Source organism: Macrosteles quadrilineatus, unplaced genomic scaffold, assembly GCF_028750875.1.
Source record: "Macrosteles quadrilineatus isolate MER2022 unplaced genomic scaffold, UCM_ALF_1.0 Scaffold_1__1_contigs__length_201487025, whole genome shotgun sequence".
Taxonomy (NCBI): domain Eukaryota; kingdom Metazoa; phylum Arthropoda; class Insecta; order Hemiptera; family Cicadellidae; genus Macrosteles; species Macrosteles quadrilineatus.
This window is the reverse complement of record NW_026542594.1, coordinates 6,614,859-6,630,333: the sequence shown is the minus strand read 5'-3', so window position 1 is coordinate 6,630,333 and position 15,475 is coordinate 6,614,859. Positions and strand designations below refer to the sequence as shown.

At 32.1% G+C, this 15,475-nt stretch overlaps 1 protein-coding gene across 8 annotated transcripts in view; it reads right to left on the bottom strand.

The window, feature by feature from the left end:
• Positions 1 to 13,234, bottom strand: part of LOC128988985 (uncharacterized) — a 388,279-nt gene extending 375,045 nt beyond the window's left edge. For 6 of the 8 annotated variants that reach the window (XM_054410870.1, XM_054410826.1, XM_054410877.1 and 3 more), the window contains exons 1-6: positions 13,118 to 13,234; positions 11,962 to 11,991; positions 10,998 to 11,030; positions 10,418 to 10,468; positions 8,801 to 8,833; positions 8,220 to 8,270 (exon numbers count right to left, since the gene is read on the bottom strand). In XM_054410870.1, coding sequence (XP_054266845.1) covers positions 8,220 to 8,270; positions 8,801 to 8,833; positions 10,418 to 10,468; positions 10,998 to 11,030; positions 11,962 to 11,991; positions 13,118 to 13,156 — 237 coding nt within the window. In that variant the 5' untranslated portion in view covers positions 13,157 to 13,234. The remainder of the gene's footprint in view (positions 1 to 8,219; positions 8,271 to 8,800; positions 8,834 to 10,417; positions 10,469 to 10,997; positions 11,031 to 11,961; positions 11,992 to 13,117) is intronic. The other 2 variants (XM_054410854.1, XM_054410844.1) reach the window with 2 other exon arrangements.
• Between the last annotated feature and the right edge of the window lie 2,241 nt (positions 13,235 to 15,475).

The window sequence follows — 15,475 nt, the reverse complement described above, 5'->3', positions numbered from 1 at the left end:
AAACATAATTTACTTGAACAGCAGACTCAAATGAATCCCAGAATTCCTGCCACTTCAAAATGTTACCATTGATCTTTCGTTTCTCTTCCTTCTTAGAAAGATACAATTTAGGCAATTTCATTGAGGAGGTATTGGATGCAGATGCAGGTAAAGGAAAGTTCAGTGGACTCACCTGAATTCAATCAGTTTGATCATTGCGTTCAGTGACAGTCTGAAGAGTTTCTTTCTCCGAAAATGTGATGCTCACCTTAAGTTTCTCGCTGATTCCATCAAAGTCTAGCATCAGGAAAATGTGATCTTCAGTTAACTTTTCGTTTTCCTCTTTTTCTTCAATGGGTAAATCATGAAGGTCCTTTATCGACTTCGTGATCTCCTCAACCCGTCTCGCGTAAGATGAAAGTACATTTAAGATTGTTCTAGTCTCCTCTTTGACGATACGGCAGTCTCATCAGCAGCTACCAAGTCGTTGGCTTCGGCAATTGCAGTATTCAATCGTTTGCTTGCCTCGATGTTGTTCTTTTGTAGCCGATGAGAATACATTTCTGAGTTTTTACTATACCCTTGCCTTGGGGATCTCCAACCACAGGAAAAAGTCTGTCAACGCTCTGCTACCATGACGCGAAATTATAGTTGAGGATTGAGGTGTTTCTTGTCTAGTAAGAAGTTTTAGTGTGGAAGCGTATATATTAATTTACTTGAATAAGTTTAGTACTTAAGTTTGAAGATTCTTGTTAGTTAGTAAATATAAGTTAAGAATTGGATTAGTTTTACGGATACAATTTAGTTTAAGATATAGGAATTTTAAGAACACTTATTTCATTCAGTTTAGTTTTCATTCAAAAAGTTAATAGTTTATTTACAATCACAACAAATCATCTGTCTTAACCAGATGTAAATAAAAACATTTGTTATAGACAGTCTCATGGTTTAGCCACAATCTATATCTATAAAAGAGGAACTATGTATGTATGTATGTATGTATGTATGTATGTATGTGTGTGGGTGTGTGTGTGTGTGTGTGTGTGTGTGTACGTTATGGACTCCGAAACCGCTCGACAGTTTGTAATGAAATTTTAGGCATTATTAAGCATCTTTCAAGGATGGTTCGAGTGAAGTTTGGTGCAGATCCGTCAAAAGGGCTCTGCCCCAGAGGGTTTTAATTGGGCCAATGTCAGACTTTTTGATCTACAATGTTTACAAATAAATATAATTTAAAAGCAGATGTTTACTTTCACCGACTGTTTTGTAGGTTTGAATAATCACAACATTCTGTATTATTAATAGTCATGATTTGAAATAGTGCCACAGTGTTTCTACAGAGTGCAGCACAGAAAACTATTTTACTTTTGAATAAGTCCAAATGTATTAAACCCCAATCGCAGCACACCTGTGCACTTAAAAACGTTTAAATTCTCCAATGTTAAATATTAAAACATAAAAACCTTTATCAAAGTATTATAAACAATAAAAGGGATGCCTTTTTTAAATTTATGACAACAGCTAATTTGCAACCAAAAGGTGAGTGAGCGTAGCGAACGAACATCAACCTGGAGGCGAGTAAGCGTAGCGAACGAGCTAACCTGAAAACAAGTAAGCGCAGCGAACGATTTTCAACCTGAAGGTGAGTGAGCGTAGCGAACGAACTTCAACCAGGACGTGATTGAGCCATGCCAATACTTATGAAGTTAAGCGGGGCAAAGCCCCCGGGTACAGCTAGTATGTCCATAAACAAGCAAACTACAACAGTTGACTTGTTCTCCTTAAGAATAACATAAGAATTTTAAATTTACAATTTTTTGGAATTTTCTCCGTAACCATTAGGCACACAGTAACGCTTCAATATACTAAATTATTAGTTTTTAAGCTCTACAAAATGATTTGGAAAGAAATTGTGAAATTTTTTTTGTGTTTTTAGGGTAAAAAAAAATGGGAAAAACCCATTTTTACCCCATAAACCCCCGTTCCCATAGTCCGATCATGCTGGTTAGCGAACTTGTTCAAATTAATGTAGGTTCCCTGGGAAATTCGGTAATATAGGGGTCAAAGTCGTCTTCATAAAATAAATGAAATACGAAAATGAAATTAAACTGTTATATTTATTTCAATTTGTTATAACCTAGCAACAACCCCTTCATCGGTGATTTTGGTGCTGAGTCACTGGTCTAGATGCTAGGCCTGAGAAGGCGCCGAAAAAATATATATCAAATGAAATAGTTTAATCGATTTAACGAATATTTAATCCAATAATACATTGTAGGTTCTCTGCGGAACTCTATCCAGATATTCCTGTTTTATCAAATAGTACCTGTGCTATTTACCGACCACATCTGATCACAAATATTAAAATTTAAAACTACCTAAATATTTATTACTACTAACCCTGGACATTATCATTAGAGTGCGTTATCCGTGGCCAATTAGAGTAATTTTGCCCCTTGAAGAAATTTCGCCCATAACGTTAAATCGAAAACATTCACGAGCATTAGGCCTATTGAAATCTAGATTAGAAAAGAACTCAAAATAAAAAGTAAATTATGTGGTACAAGAATCAGATTTGTTTAAAGTTTTTGTAAAAAATCTGGTTGTTATCAAAGATTAGAATTAAAACATTTTAACTTATGAGGACTTTGATTTTTTTTACTAACTTATATTGGATGAAGTTCTGATATAAATATTGATTAATATGTTTCATTCATTATACATTTTTCATATATAAATGGTTATTTCTGTTAACACCAAGTTAGGTCTTTTCAAGAAGATGGCCAAGTGCCACTCTCTTATAGAACGCTGCGTCTTCGTTTATGATAATGACAAACAAAGTTCCATCTACAAAAATAGGTATTTCTAAACTCATAAAAATATGATTCAAATATTGAGGCTGATTAGTTAGAGATTTGCATTGAGTTAGCCTATGCTACTGAATTGTATTACTTACTTGATTTTATTCTGTAAGTTATTATTTAATAAAAAATCACTTACTTCTTAATATACCAACACACATAGTATGGTTATCTTATCCATTCCATTGCAGTAAAACCTCTCGAGCCAGAAGGTGATCGACCGTAGATGTGATTAAATAATTTATAAATAAAAAACTTTTAAAAACAAAACGTTTTTAAACACACTAAAAAGTAGAAAATAATTTATAAATATGTGGAGAGTATAAATACGCAGCGTTCTATAAGAGAGTGGCACTTGGCCATCTTCTTGAAAAGACCTAACTTGGTGTTAACAGAAATAACTATTTATATATGAAAAATGTATAATGAATGAAACATATTAATCAATATTTATATCAGAACTTCATCCAATATAAGTTAGTAAAAAAAATCAAAGTGGAGAGTATAAATACTTGTAAGATTTAAAACTAAATACGTGGGGTGCATGCAATTGATAATAATGTACCCCATTAGTACAATAGTTCAATAGGTGAAGGTAATTGTGAATTATCTATTGCATGCACCCCACGTTTTTTGTTTTAAATCTTACAAGTATTTATACTCTCCACATATTTATAAATTATTTTCTACTTTTTAGGGTGTTTAGCTCATCGGGAAGTTAGTATAAAATTGATTGCAAAGTTTGTACCGGACAAGAAAGCGAGCTAATAAAAACGTTTTATAAAAAAGACCTTTTAATAAAAAAAAAATAATTGGTGTAACCAATAACTGTGGGGCGTTTATATTACAAATGTATTACCTTTATTAATGTACCATATTGTTAAACTAAGTCTGTTCTATCTTTTTGCTGTCTATTGTTGATAAGCAGAAGCCAAAATTAACGTAAGATAGACGCTGGTCAAATGAACAACCACGACCACAAAAGTCGTTATTTAACCTAATACCTGACAAATACAGAAATATATCTATACTTATTTAATACGCAAGCAGGTTTTTTGTGACAATTACTCCTCAGAAACTACTGAACCGATTGACATGTTTTTGGTGTCATTGGAAAGAGCGTAACGTGAAGTTGTGCAAGAAATCTTCTTTTTAGGTAAATTATTAGAGAGTGAGGCCCTGGGGCCCTTTAAAGTTTCGTATTTCTCCATAAGATTAGCATGGGAAACAAACATTGTAACAAAACTACAGCTGTTGTCAGAAATTAAAAGTGAGAAGAACATATGTTAATTGTAAAATTGTGACAGAGAGGTTATGCAGAAAATCAGGTAGTTAATGGTTATTCATTGCTATTAAAATAAAGACTGAAATTTGTAAACGTACTGGCGACAATGGGTGATACCAGGCAGACTACATTATCAATTGAATATAAAGACCAACATTGATAACCTATTGCCGCTATAAGTGGGAAACATTTGTACAATACACTAAAAGCCAGATCAGCTTTGGAACAATGATAAAATATTTACATGAAATGTTGATTATATTGAACCATTGAGTATATTGTAAGTATTATCATTAGTTACGTAATCTTTGAGTTGACTCTTTTAAACTCATCGGAATTTATGACATATATTTTTGTTCTGGGTTTTATAAGTTATTATTTGTTTTCAAATACCTCCATTACAGTACTTCTTTGCGATTGCTCGATTTCGAGCAAGATGTACACTAGTACGTCTATACACTTATACTGTTGACTTACAAGACGGTAAATACATATAAAAGTTGGTAATTGGTGATCGATTTCGATTGGACACTCCAATCATCATCAGACCCATTAGGCGAATCATTCGCCTGATCATTGTACTTCACTTCGTTTTATCCAATTATGATATACAGAATGTCCCGTAACTCTCTGGACACATGTATATAGCGTTATTGCTTAGGTTGAACAAAAACACATTCAATGTATTTATTTTATTGTGTTTGTCACATGGTTGAGGTATGTGACAAACACTTTTCACCATAGGATCATGAGTTTGTGGTGCCTAGTTTTCCGTCTGTCTGTATTTATGTGTATTTACAACAGTTTTTATAACTCCTTAACGGTTCGAGATACAGCATTGAGATTTCGCAAAATTTTAAATCTTATCAAGTCCTATTTTTGTTTAAAATTGTACTTAAAAAATCATCAAAAAAGTGCCCATATTTGATGCCAAATTTCAAGAAAACCATTGACTTAACAAAAGAATTGCAAGTGACAAAAAAGTTATTAAATTTGATGTAGTGCTCAATGATATCTTATTTCTTAACATTGGATAAATAATTACATTTGTGTCCAGCCAGCTCTTGTGTTGTCATTGTTGGTCCTCCACCTCAGCAATATTGTGCCGGAATCCCACCATTGATTTTGTGCTTCCAAGGGCTTCACCCTTTTGATGAGTGGAGTTGGGAATTCGGCTACAGTGTGTTGTATCATTAATTAGTTATTAAGTAAATATCCGTGTTACAATAGTTATTTCTGTAACTGGTGGGCGAAGTGGCACTTTGCTGCACACGAGAGAAATGCTTACGCACGAGCCGCAGGAGAGGTGATTTGTATTTCACATTATATTTTTGAAATATAACGACTTTTAGTTGTAAAATTAATGTGATCAAGGCTACGCTAGTCAGGTTTGCCTCATTTTACAACTAAAAATCGTGATATTTCAGTTATTTTTTATTCGATCTTGGCGTCGTTTGATAGGGAATTTTAAAAGCTAAATAAAAGTGTTCTAGAACTTTTTCTTAAAATTAGCCATTTCTTTGCAATTAAAATATTAATGGCCGCCATTTTTAAATTTTAAATTGGATTAGGATAATTTTTTTTATAACGTGGGTCTATTTTTCCTCAACACACATACCAAGTTTCACAATGATCGGTTAAAAAACTGAAAAAGATAGAATAATGTTTATTTGAAAAAAAAATCAAAATGGTGGATATCAGGTTAACAAAGCAATTTTGGGAAAAAGATTATTTCAGTTTTTCTTTTTATTTTGACCTATAGAACCATTTCCTGGTTTTTGGCTGTTTTTTTCTGTTTACTTGTGTACCCTGTATACAGGGTGTCTCACCTAAAGTGAACCAATAGCTAACATTTTTATTATGAGTTATAGAGTTGTCTTCTTATAGGGCACTCCCATTTATTTTTTAAGATGTTTTTTGAGATGGTTTCGAATTTTACAAATATGTCCACCATTTTCCAATATGGCCGACAACTTTGTTATTTCTTAGGAAACACCCTGTATTTTATGATTGTTTTAGAATGTAAATGCGATTTTAAAACATTTTTTCCTTAACATTTTCTTTCTAAAGCTACTCGTTTAGTAGTTACAGCGTTTTACACTTATGAAAAAAGGCTTGTTGTGTACATTCCGCATCCTGTAGCTCATAAACGAGTAAGTTTAGAGGGAAAATGCAAAGAACAAATAAGTTTTTAAAACGAATTAATATCCTAAACAGACCATAAAATACAGAAGGTTCCAATATTAAAGTTAGGTTCCATTTTGGAAAATGGTGGCCATTTTTTTAACAACGGAATCAATATTTTTAACGTATTTTATGATTTTATTAGAATGTAGATGCAATTTTTCCAACCATTCATAGTTGATAAGTATTGTATAGTATGATTGTGTTTGAAATTCATAAAGATTATTTTTTTAATTCAGTATATAAACAAAAAAACGCACCCTTTACGAGTCTCCCTATTTTTAAACCTGCTGGTTTTCCCACATTTAAAAAACAAATTTTTTTTAGAAATAAAAGAAAAAATCACATTTACCACTCTATATCTCCTAACCCATTCAGAGTAGATAGGTATTGTAAGGTATCATCTTGTTCGAATTTTAATATAGATTTATTTTGTAGTTTATTATACATCAATAGAAACGCACCGCTTTCGAGATATTTGTAAAATAGAAAAAGAAGTCCCATTCCCCTCCCTTTTCTTTAAACCCTCCTTCGCAAATCCGACATACAAATCAGTGTAACGTTTTTACACATATTAAGGGAGGTCTATTGAACAATTTGGCACTCATTAGAAATTTTTTAATGGGTGTCCATGGTTTTCCTCCATTTAAAAAACAACTTTTTTAGAATATTTAGAAAGAATCACATTTACCCCTCAATATCGCCTGAACCGTTCATAGTAGATAGCTATTGTATGATATCATTTTGTTAAAAATTTAATGCAGATTATTTTTGTAGTTCATTATATTTTGAGAAAAAACGGGCCGTTTTTTAGGTATTTGCGAAAAAGTAAAAAAGTCCTATTTTCACCGGATTTTCACCCCTCCCCCCCAAACCCGACACTCAAATAAGTGTAACTTTTTTTTACATATTCAGAGAAGTGTATTCAACAATTTGGCGCTGATTAGAAACTTTTTTTATGTCCCGGTTTGCTATTTTTTTTAAGCTAATTGCACTGTTCTATAATGTTAATACTCCTTTTACATTTGCTGAATATCTTTACAATTATCTTTTCTACGTCAATCAGGAGTTTTAAAACAAAACAGGTGATTGAATCATTTGTTTTTGTTATTTATAAATAACGGTTGTCATTTTGAACAGTTGTTGCAAGTAAAGGCGGCCTCTTGTATTATCCAATTGTATTTTATAATTACAAAAAAATTGTTACATTATTAATGTTTTTTATTTAATTATTTAAAGAAAGATTAATGTTACTTATAATAATCAACAACTTATACTTATAAATAACAAAAACAAATTATTCAATCTCATGTTTTGTTTTGAAACTCCTGATTGACGGATAACGGATGATTGTAAAGATAATATTTAGACAATGTAAAAGGAGTATTGGCATTGTATAAATGGAGAAAAGTGGTCATTCATGACGAAAAGAACACATTTCTTTGTCATTATTTATCCAATCTTAACAAATAACGTATCATTGAAAACTACATAAAATGTACTAACTTTTATGTCACTTGCAATTCTTTTGTTTAGTTAACGGTTTTTTTTACTTTTGGCATCAAATGTTTTAAATGGACGCCATTTTGAAACGGTTGATTTAGTGTAATTTTAAACGAAAATAGGTATTAACAAGATAAACATCTTTGCGAAATCTCAACGCTGTATCTCAAGCCGTTAAGGAGTTATTAAATATTTTGTAAAAAAACACATAAATACATAGACAGACGGAAAACTAGACACCACAGACTCTAGTTCCTATGGTGGAATGTGTTTGTCTTGACCTAAGCAATAACGCTATATACATGTCTCCTAAGATTTACGGGACACTCTGTATGAATAATAGAAAGTAGGGCAAGTGAATAAAGAAGAGGTAGTACTGTATTAACGAATCTAAATATTAGACTCACATTCCATTCGCTCACTTTCTTAGTTTCTGAGACGGTGTATGCCGCCGAAACCTGAAAAAGAGATGTCATACATGTGCAATACTTGGTAGAGTATAACTAAAAAAATAATGTCATACATTTTTAAATAAATTTGGATTATAATTTAATTGCATTATACTTTTGAATGACGTCATTAAAGAAGTTTATACTAAATCTGCCATTACAATTATGTTTATTAAATTACAACCGTTTAGGTCTGTATTTGAATTTGATGATATTTGATTCTTTGATGCCTAACTATAAATCGTTACCTCACAAGTATAAACCCATATTTTCTTTCACCTTAAATAGTGTATTGTTTAATAATAAACACTTTGTGGTAAATGTATTTTTAATTTTAAGGGAATATGTATTGTAATGCATTACAATGTGATTTTAAACAGGCCAAAATTACAATCGGCCGATGCAATAATCTATTCCGAAAACTTAGGATAACTTAGGCCTTATGTGTAACAGTTTAATTTTTGGGCGCACTACTTTAAAAAAAAATTATAAAATTATAGCACATTTTTTCATTCGTCTTATTGGTTTTAACAACTTACTTGATTCTCAAATTTCATGGGTTTAAACTTTATCTGTAAACAAACAAACATATTAGTAATAAAATCGTTTATAAATTTTGTGTCTTAAACCAATCCAAAATATTGTTAGTTGGCAGAATAAACTAGTGAATTCCCAACTGGAAATATTGAATGTATGAATATAATGGAGTGTTCTTCTAAAATTAAGTGGGATTTCCGCCAAAGATTTTTTTTTATTTTTTATGAGAGAATATTTATTTAAATATACTTTTTTAAATTATAATAACAAACTAAATACATATACACCCTTTGTAGAGGTCAAGAATTAATATAATATAGTATGCTATATTATATATAGTAATTATCTATGGGAGTTACCTCCATGGAGGTTAAATTTATCTGTTCAGTCACTTGTTAAGTCCTAACCTATAGATTCATATATCCTGAGCTTATGTTTTATGAAAGATAACAGTGACTCCCAAATAAAAAGTCAAAGTTAAAATTTTAGCATATGACATGCATTTGTTGCACACATGGAGGTTGCAAGGCAAAAGGTACTCGCCTTGCGAGAAAGGAAATCCTGTTCATTAATAGCAAGTAGGACACATGAGCAGAAAACGATCAACAGAAATCTCAATATGGCTCCCCCATCTTCCTCAAAACTCCACCAATGAACAGTGCTGATCTCCAGTGAGCATTTTTAGAACTTTAAAATGGTCCATGGAGGTTACATCCAACCCCGTGGACAACTTTTATCTTTAAATTAAGCTAATTAGATATTTTTGTAAAATTGTTAAGATGGTGTTAAGTCTAGGTTATATCTTTTATTAATGATATTGAGAATTTGTTATATAATTCAATGATTTTTGTTCATAAATCACTTGTCAGTGTTTTAAGAAACATGGCTGGGGACATTCCATGGTGGTTACATTTCGGGTACTTTGAAAATTTTATCTCTTAAACATACAATTATTTTTAATAAAATAACATTGGGATCTCTTAAATACAATCTTGCTTCATTTATAAAAAATATCAAGTTTATAAAAATTAGTTTTTTTTGGTAGAAAACATAGAGGGACAAAAAATTCCACTTAATTTAAGAATGGCCCATTGGCATTGTATAAATGGAGAAAAGTGGTCATGCATTACGAAAAGAACACATTTCTTTGTCATTATTAATCCAATCTTAACAAATAAGGTATCATTGAAAACTACATAAAATGTACTAACTTTTATGCCACTTGCAATTCTTTTGTTTAGTTAACGGTTTTTTTTTACTTTTGGCATCAAATGTTTTAAATGGACGCCATTTTGAAACGGTTTACTTAGTATAATTTTAAACGAAAACAGGTATTAACAAGATAAACATCTTTGCGAAATCTCAACGCTGTATCTCAAACCGTTAAGGAGTTATAAATATTTTGTACAAAAACACATACATAAATTCATAGACGGACGGAAAACTAGACACCACAGACTCTTGTTCCTATGGTGGAATGTGTTTGTCTTGACCTAAGCAATAACGCTATATACATGTCTCCTAAGATTTACGGGACACTCTGTATGAATAATAGAAAGTAGGGCAAGTGAATAAAGAAGAGGTAGTAATGTATTAACGAATCTAAATATTAGACTCACCATCCTTTCCCTCGTTCTCCTAGTTTCTGAGTTGGTGGGTACCACCGAAACCTGAAAATGAGATTTCATACATGTGCAATACTTGGTAGAGTATAACATAAAAAAAATATCATACATGTTTAAATAAATTTGGATTATAATTTAATTGCATTATACTTTTGAATGACGTCATTAAAGAAGTTTATACTAAATCTGCCATTACAATTATGTTTATTAAAATACAACAGTTTAGGTCTGTATTTGAATTTGATGATATTTGATTCTTTGATGCCTAACTATAAATCTTTGCCTCACAAGTATAAACCCATATTTTCTTTCACCTTAAATAGTGTATTGTTTAATAATAAACACTTTGTGGTAAATGTATTTGTAATTTTAAGGGAATATGTATTGTAATGCGTTGCAATGTGATTTTAAACAGGCCAAAATTACAATCGGCCGATACAATAATCTATTCCGAAAAACTTAGGATAACTTAGGCCTTATGTGTAAAAGTTTAATTTTTGGGCGCACCACTTTTAAAATAATTTTATAAAATTATAGCACATTTTCATTCGTCTTATTGGTTTTAACAACTTACTTGATTCTCAAATTTAATGGTTTCCATATTTTTCTGTAAACAAACAAACATATTAGTAATAAAATCGTTAATCAATTTTGCATCCTAAACCAATCCAAAATATTGTTAGTTGGCAGAATAAACTAGTGAATTCCCAACTGGAAATAATGAATGTATGAATATAATGGAGAGTTCTACAAATTCCAATATATTTGACCAAAAGTATATTCATTGCCATTCAAATATATTTTCTCACACACGTGTTTATATTAGTTGGTATTTGATTGTTTTTGTTACTACACTATTAAATTGGACTACTACAAACATGTCATGTGTTTAAAAATGCACAACGTTTTGGAGGCGGATAAACTTCTCCCGTTATCAAGTGAAAACTACTTAGGCCTACTTTACATTAATTTCAAAATTAATAATACATTAGTATTATTTCAGAATAAAAGTCATAATTATTTTTATAATATTCTCAAATTTTAAACCATCACATTTTTTTTTAAAGGGTTTTTCACAAATCATTAGTATTTAGTACCTAATAATTTAATCAATGTCTGGATTTCAGCTTTCCTCACCTAACAGCTTTTGTTATTTCTCTAAACCAAAATGACAAGATAGGACTTTTTACTTTTTATTATTAAGTTTTTGTTTACAAAATACTCTAAAATCAAATCCATAACTTATTCATATAAAACCTGTAAAATAAATTTAATAAGTTTCTTCTAAATTGGTAACCAAACGGCACCCACACCACCAGGGGCTACATTTGAGAGGAAGTAAAAGCTCACCGATATTAACACAGACGCTTTGCTTACAAAACAATAAATTTCCACTTAAAATACAGACAAACAAATTGGTTAGTCCAGTGTATTATATCCTTAACATGTTGCTGTGGCTTATATTAAAATATTATATCGAAACAATATATTAAATTGGTTTGAAACTCAATGCTTAAACCTAATATTAGTCTCATTACCTTTGCAGTGGCCTCCCATGCTAGAAATGTCTGAAACAGACGCATACTTTAGTGTGGCCAACGTAAAATTTACTTGAAACCAAATATTAAAGTTATAATTATGTTTTTATTTAACATTATAGTTCTGTATTCAGTTTACTACTTAGGCTATATTTCACTATGTGTAACTAAGGTAGGTGGCAGTGAAAGGAAATATAAGGGCTGTGCATATTAGTTTCTTAGAATAATTGCCGTCCGGATATATAATATATAAGGGTCTAAGTGCGCCACCAACAAATCATATTTTTACAGCTAGTCTGGAAACTCTGAATTAAAAAAGCACAGTTAGTTTTACCCAAACTAATCAAGTGGAATAATTATGTTACGATTTTCCCATAAAAACCCCATAAAATAACAAAAAATAGGATTTTAGAAAAAGGTGGTTTCGTTTTAACTTGGTATGTTAAGGTCCTTAAAACATTGAGGGTTTTTTTTTAATTTTTTTGAAATTTTGATTTTTAATGGGGATTTCCCAATAAAACCCCATAAAATTACAGAAAAAAAACTAATTTACTAAAAGATGGCCTGAACGATTTTCGAAATAATCTAGTATGTTGTATTCCTTTACATTCTGAACAAAATGGTACAAATCCCATTTCCGTAAAAATTACGGTTCAAAAGTTATTGTAACTTATGTTATTTTGCCATAAAAAAACATAAAATAACAAAAAACCAGATTTTTGGAGAAAATCTGGTTTTAATCAAAACTAATATGTTATGATCCTTATAATTCTAAAAAATAGTCCAACAACCCATTGCTGTAACAATTACGGTTTAAAAGTGATTGCAGCTTTTGTGATTTTTATTAACTACATACTATCAACACTTACCCATGATAAAGGTTGTTGACAAGCTTATGGGAGAAAGTATGTGTCCGAATGCTGATACCGTTTATTATGTTCATAATCAAAGAATCCTAGTAGCTGTATTTTTTGTATCTTTTTTATATACGACTTTCAGAAGTATAGAATAATTAAGTTTAACTATACTTAAATAAGTTTGACTATACTAAGTTTAACTAACTTATTGTTTGTGTGAAAGTATAAAATAACTAAGTTATTTTATACTTTCAGGAGTATAGAATAACTAAGTTCAGCAAAAGGATAGTCAAACTTACCAGCACGCATATCTCGAAAACATGATGAAGGGTCTTCATGTTGAAGTCAGTGGAACTGGACTGAACTGGGCGTAAATTTATGCCAGTTGAAATTATACGTTCAAGGCCTAAATTTAATAGTTACCCTAATCATCTGCAATTAATTATCTGATATTAGTCAAGTGTCAAGCGATTCGCTAACATATGTAGATAATTTCGACATTCCAGCGAGCTAAACTATGAAACTACACCCATAACAAGTTTAACTTTTAGACATTTAGAAAACTATATTATTTGTATTTTGAATATAAACCATTCGTGACATAAGTTAAAACTATGAATATATATTAAACTACCCTAATTTGTTAATATTGGAAACCATTAGGGTTAGTTGTAAATAGTCTATGCACGGTTCTATTACATTATAACGTATATATTAGTTATCATCGTAATTTAACAATGAGTATTCATATTTTCACGAAAAACTACGGAATTTTCAACAAAAATAAACTTTAGACTAAAACAAAAATTCAGGAAGTTCACTTGTGATTTAAGATATAATGATTGTGTATGTGATGCAATTGAGTGATTTAAAATTACAATAAAACGTTAAATACTTGCAAATATGAATTTATGACAGTTAATTATTTTACGTTGGTCATACAATTTTCTTACGGTTTGAACTAGGAATTTCAATAATTATTTCACACCTTAGCTATCAATGATTTAGGTTCATGCTTATCAAGTTCATACTAAATACGTTTCAAATTAATCTTCAATGTGTATTAGTGTATTTTTACTTATAAGGTCTGATCTAAGAGCTTGATTAAAAGTAGGATATAGGAAATCCAAAGACGCGTTTTCGTGTTATGATAATAATCTTTTAGACATTAGGCTTCATCTTAGATTTTTTACTTTCAAATCATTAGCTTTTTCAACCCTACAAAAAGCAACTATATTTGCTATGGTCGCATTAGTTTGAGAAAAACTCATAAACTGCAAAGTAATGTATGATTAATAGTTAGTTTTACCTACACTAGGCCTATTACTGTTATTTTTGTTCCCCGTACGGTATTGGGTTAGAATTGGACCACAGTCTTCTCGGGCTTGTCGTAAGAGGCGACCAAAAGGGTGATCGACGCTCTCACTGGGAGTCTCTGGGAATGCCCCTGTTGTGGTCCACTGCCGATGGGTATTCTCAGTGGGTCAATGGGTCAAGCAACCAGCCCCTTTGGGGCTTGGTCAGGGAGTGCGGCATGTAGAGGCCAAGCTCTGCATTGCGACGGGCGACCCCCTCAACGTCAGTTATCCAGTGGAAAACGGAGGTCGGGCCCAGGGGAACTGAGGTAGGGGGTTTTGTCCCCAATGGGATACCCGACCGATTCCGGGCCGCTGCTTGCCGCTGGAAAAAACACGATGGCTTGTAATAAAAATCACACAAACACATAATTATTTATTATCAGCTCAAATGAGCAAGAAAATACGTTGGAAGTGGAGCGGAACCATTTTGTTCGTAGCTCCAAGGTTTAGATGTCACCACCGAAAAAAGTGACGACATCTCTGCCTTGAGTAACCCAGGACGGCTGACGCACTTTTCGGTCCGCTTGCCCTCAACACGATGTTGACGCGCTCTTGGTCAGCGAACAAAACCGGTACCGAGCCATATTTTTGGTTCCCTGATAGTCTTGGTACTGCTGCATTCTGGGTAATGCAGCAAAAGTACATGTGCAAAGCCAAGGGATCACGGAAAGGGCCGAGGTTTCGTTTGGGTTTGGTGCAGGGATGTCACTTACTTCAGCGTCTACCTCACTCCCAACTAGGCCATCCGTGACTTTCGTGGAAGAGAGCGTACGCAAAACCACAGGACACGTCGTCGTGGGTGGGGATTTTAATGCTAAGGCTGTCGAGTGGGATATGACCCTCACCAATTCCCGGGAAAGTACATAAAACACTCCTGAAGAATTTAGAACATTGAGTGTTCTCCTGCCGGCTCCCGCGACGGTACAAATTAACTGTTCACCACAGGCCTGTGTTCCGTCCACGAGAACCTTTTATTTTAATCAATGTACGTGTGTGTTTATGTCCGTGTCCGTGTTTGTGTAAATATGACGACGTCCAAGCGACCGACTATGACAAGATACTTCTCGACTTGCTAACTACGTGACCATGACGCAACTAGCGTCGAAACCATGGTTGTAGATATTACAACTTTTTATTGAACTGGGACGAAAGTAAAGGTAACTAAACCACTATTATTTTAGATTTTTAACCATAAAACGACCATAAAACTAAAAAGTAAATCGGTTCTGGGTCTTTCCATGAGACCTAAGTTAATATCTTATTTCCTATATGAGAAATTCACTAAAAGTAATAAATGTC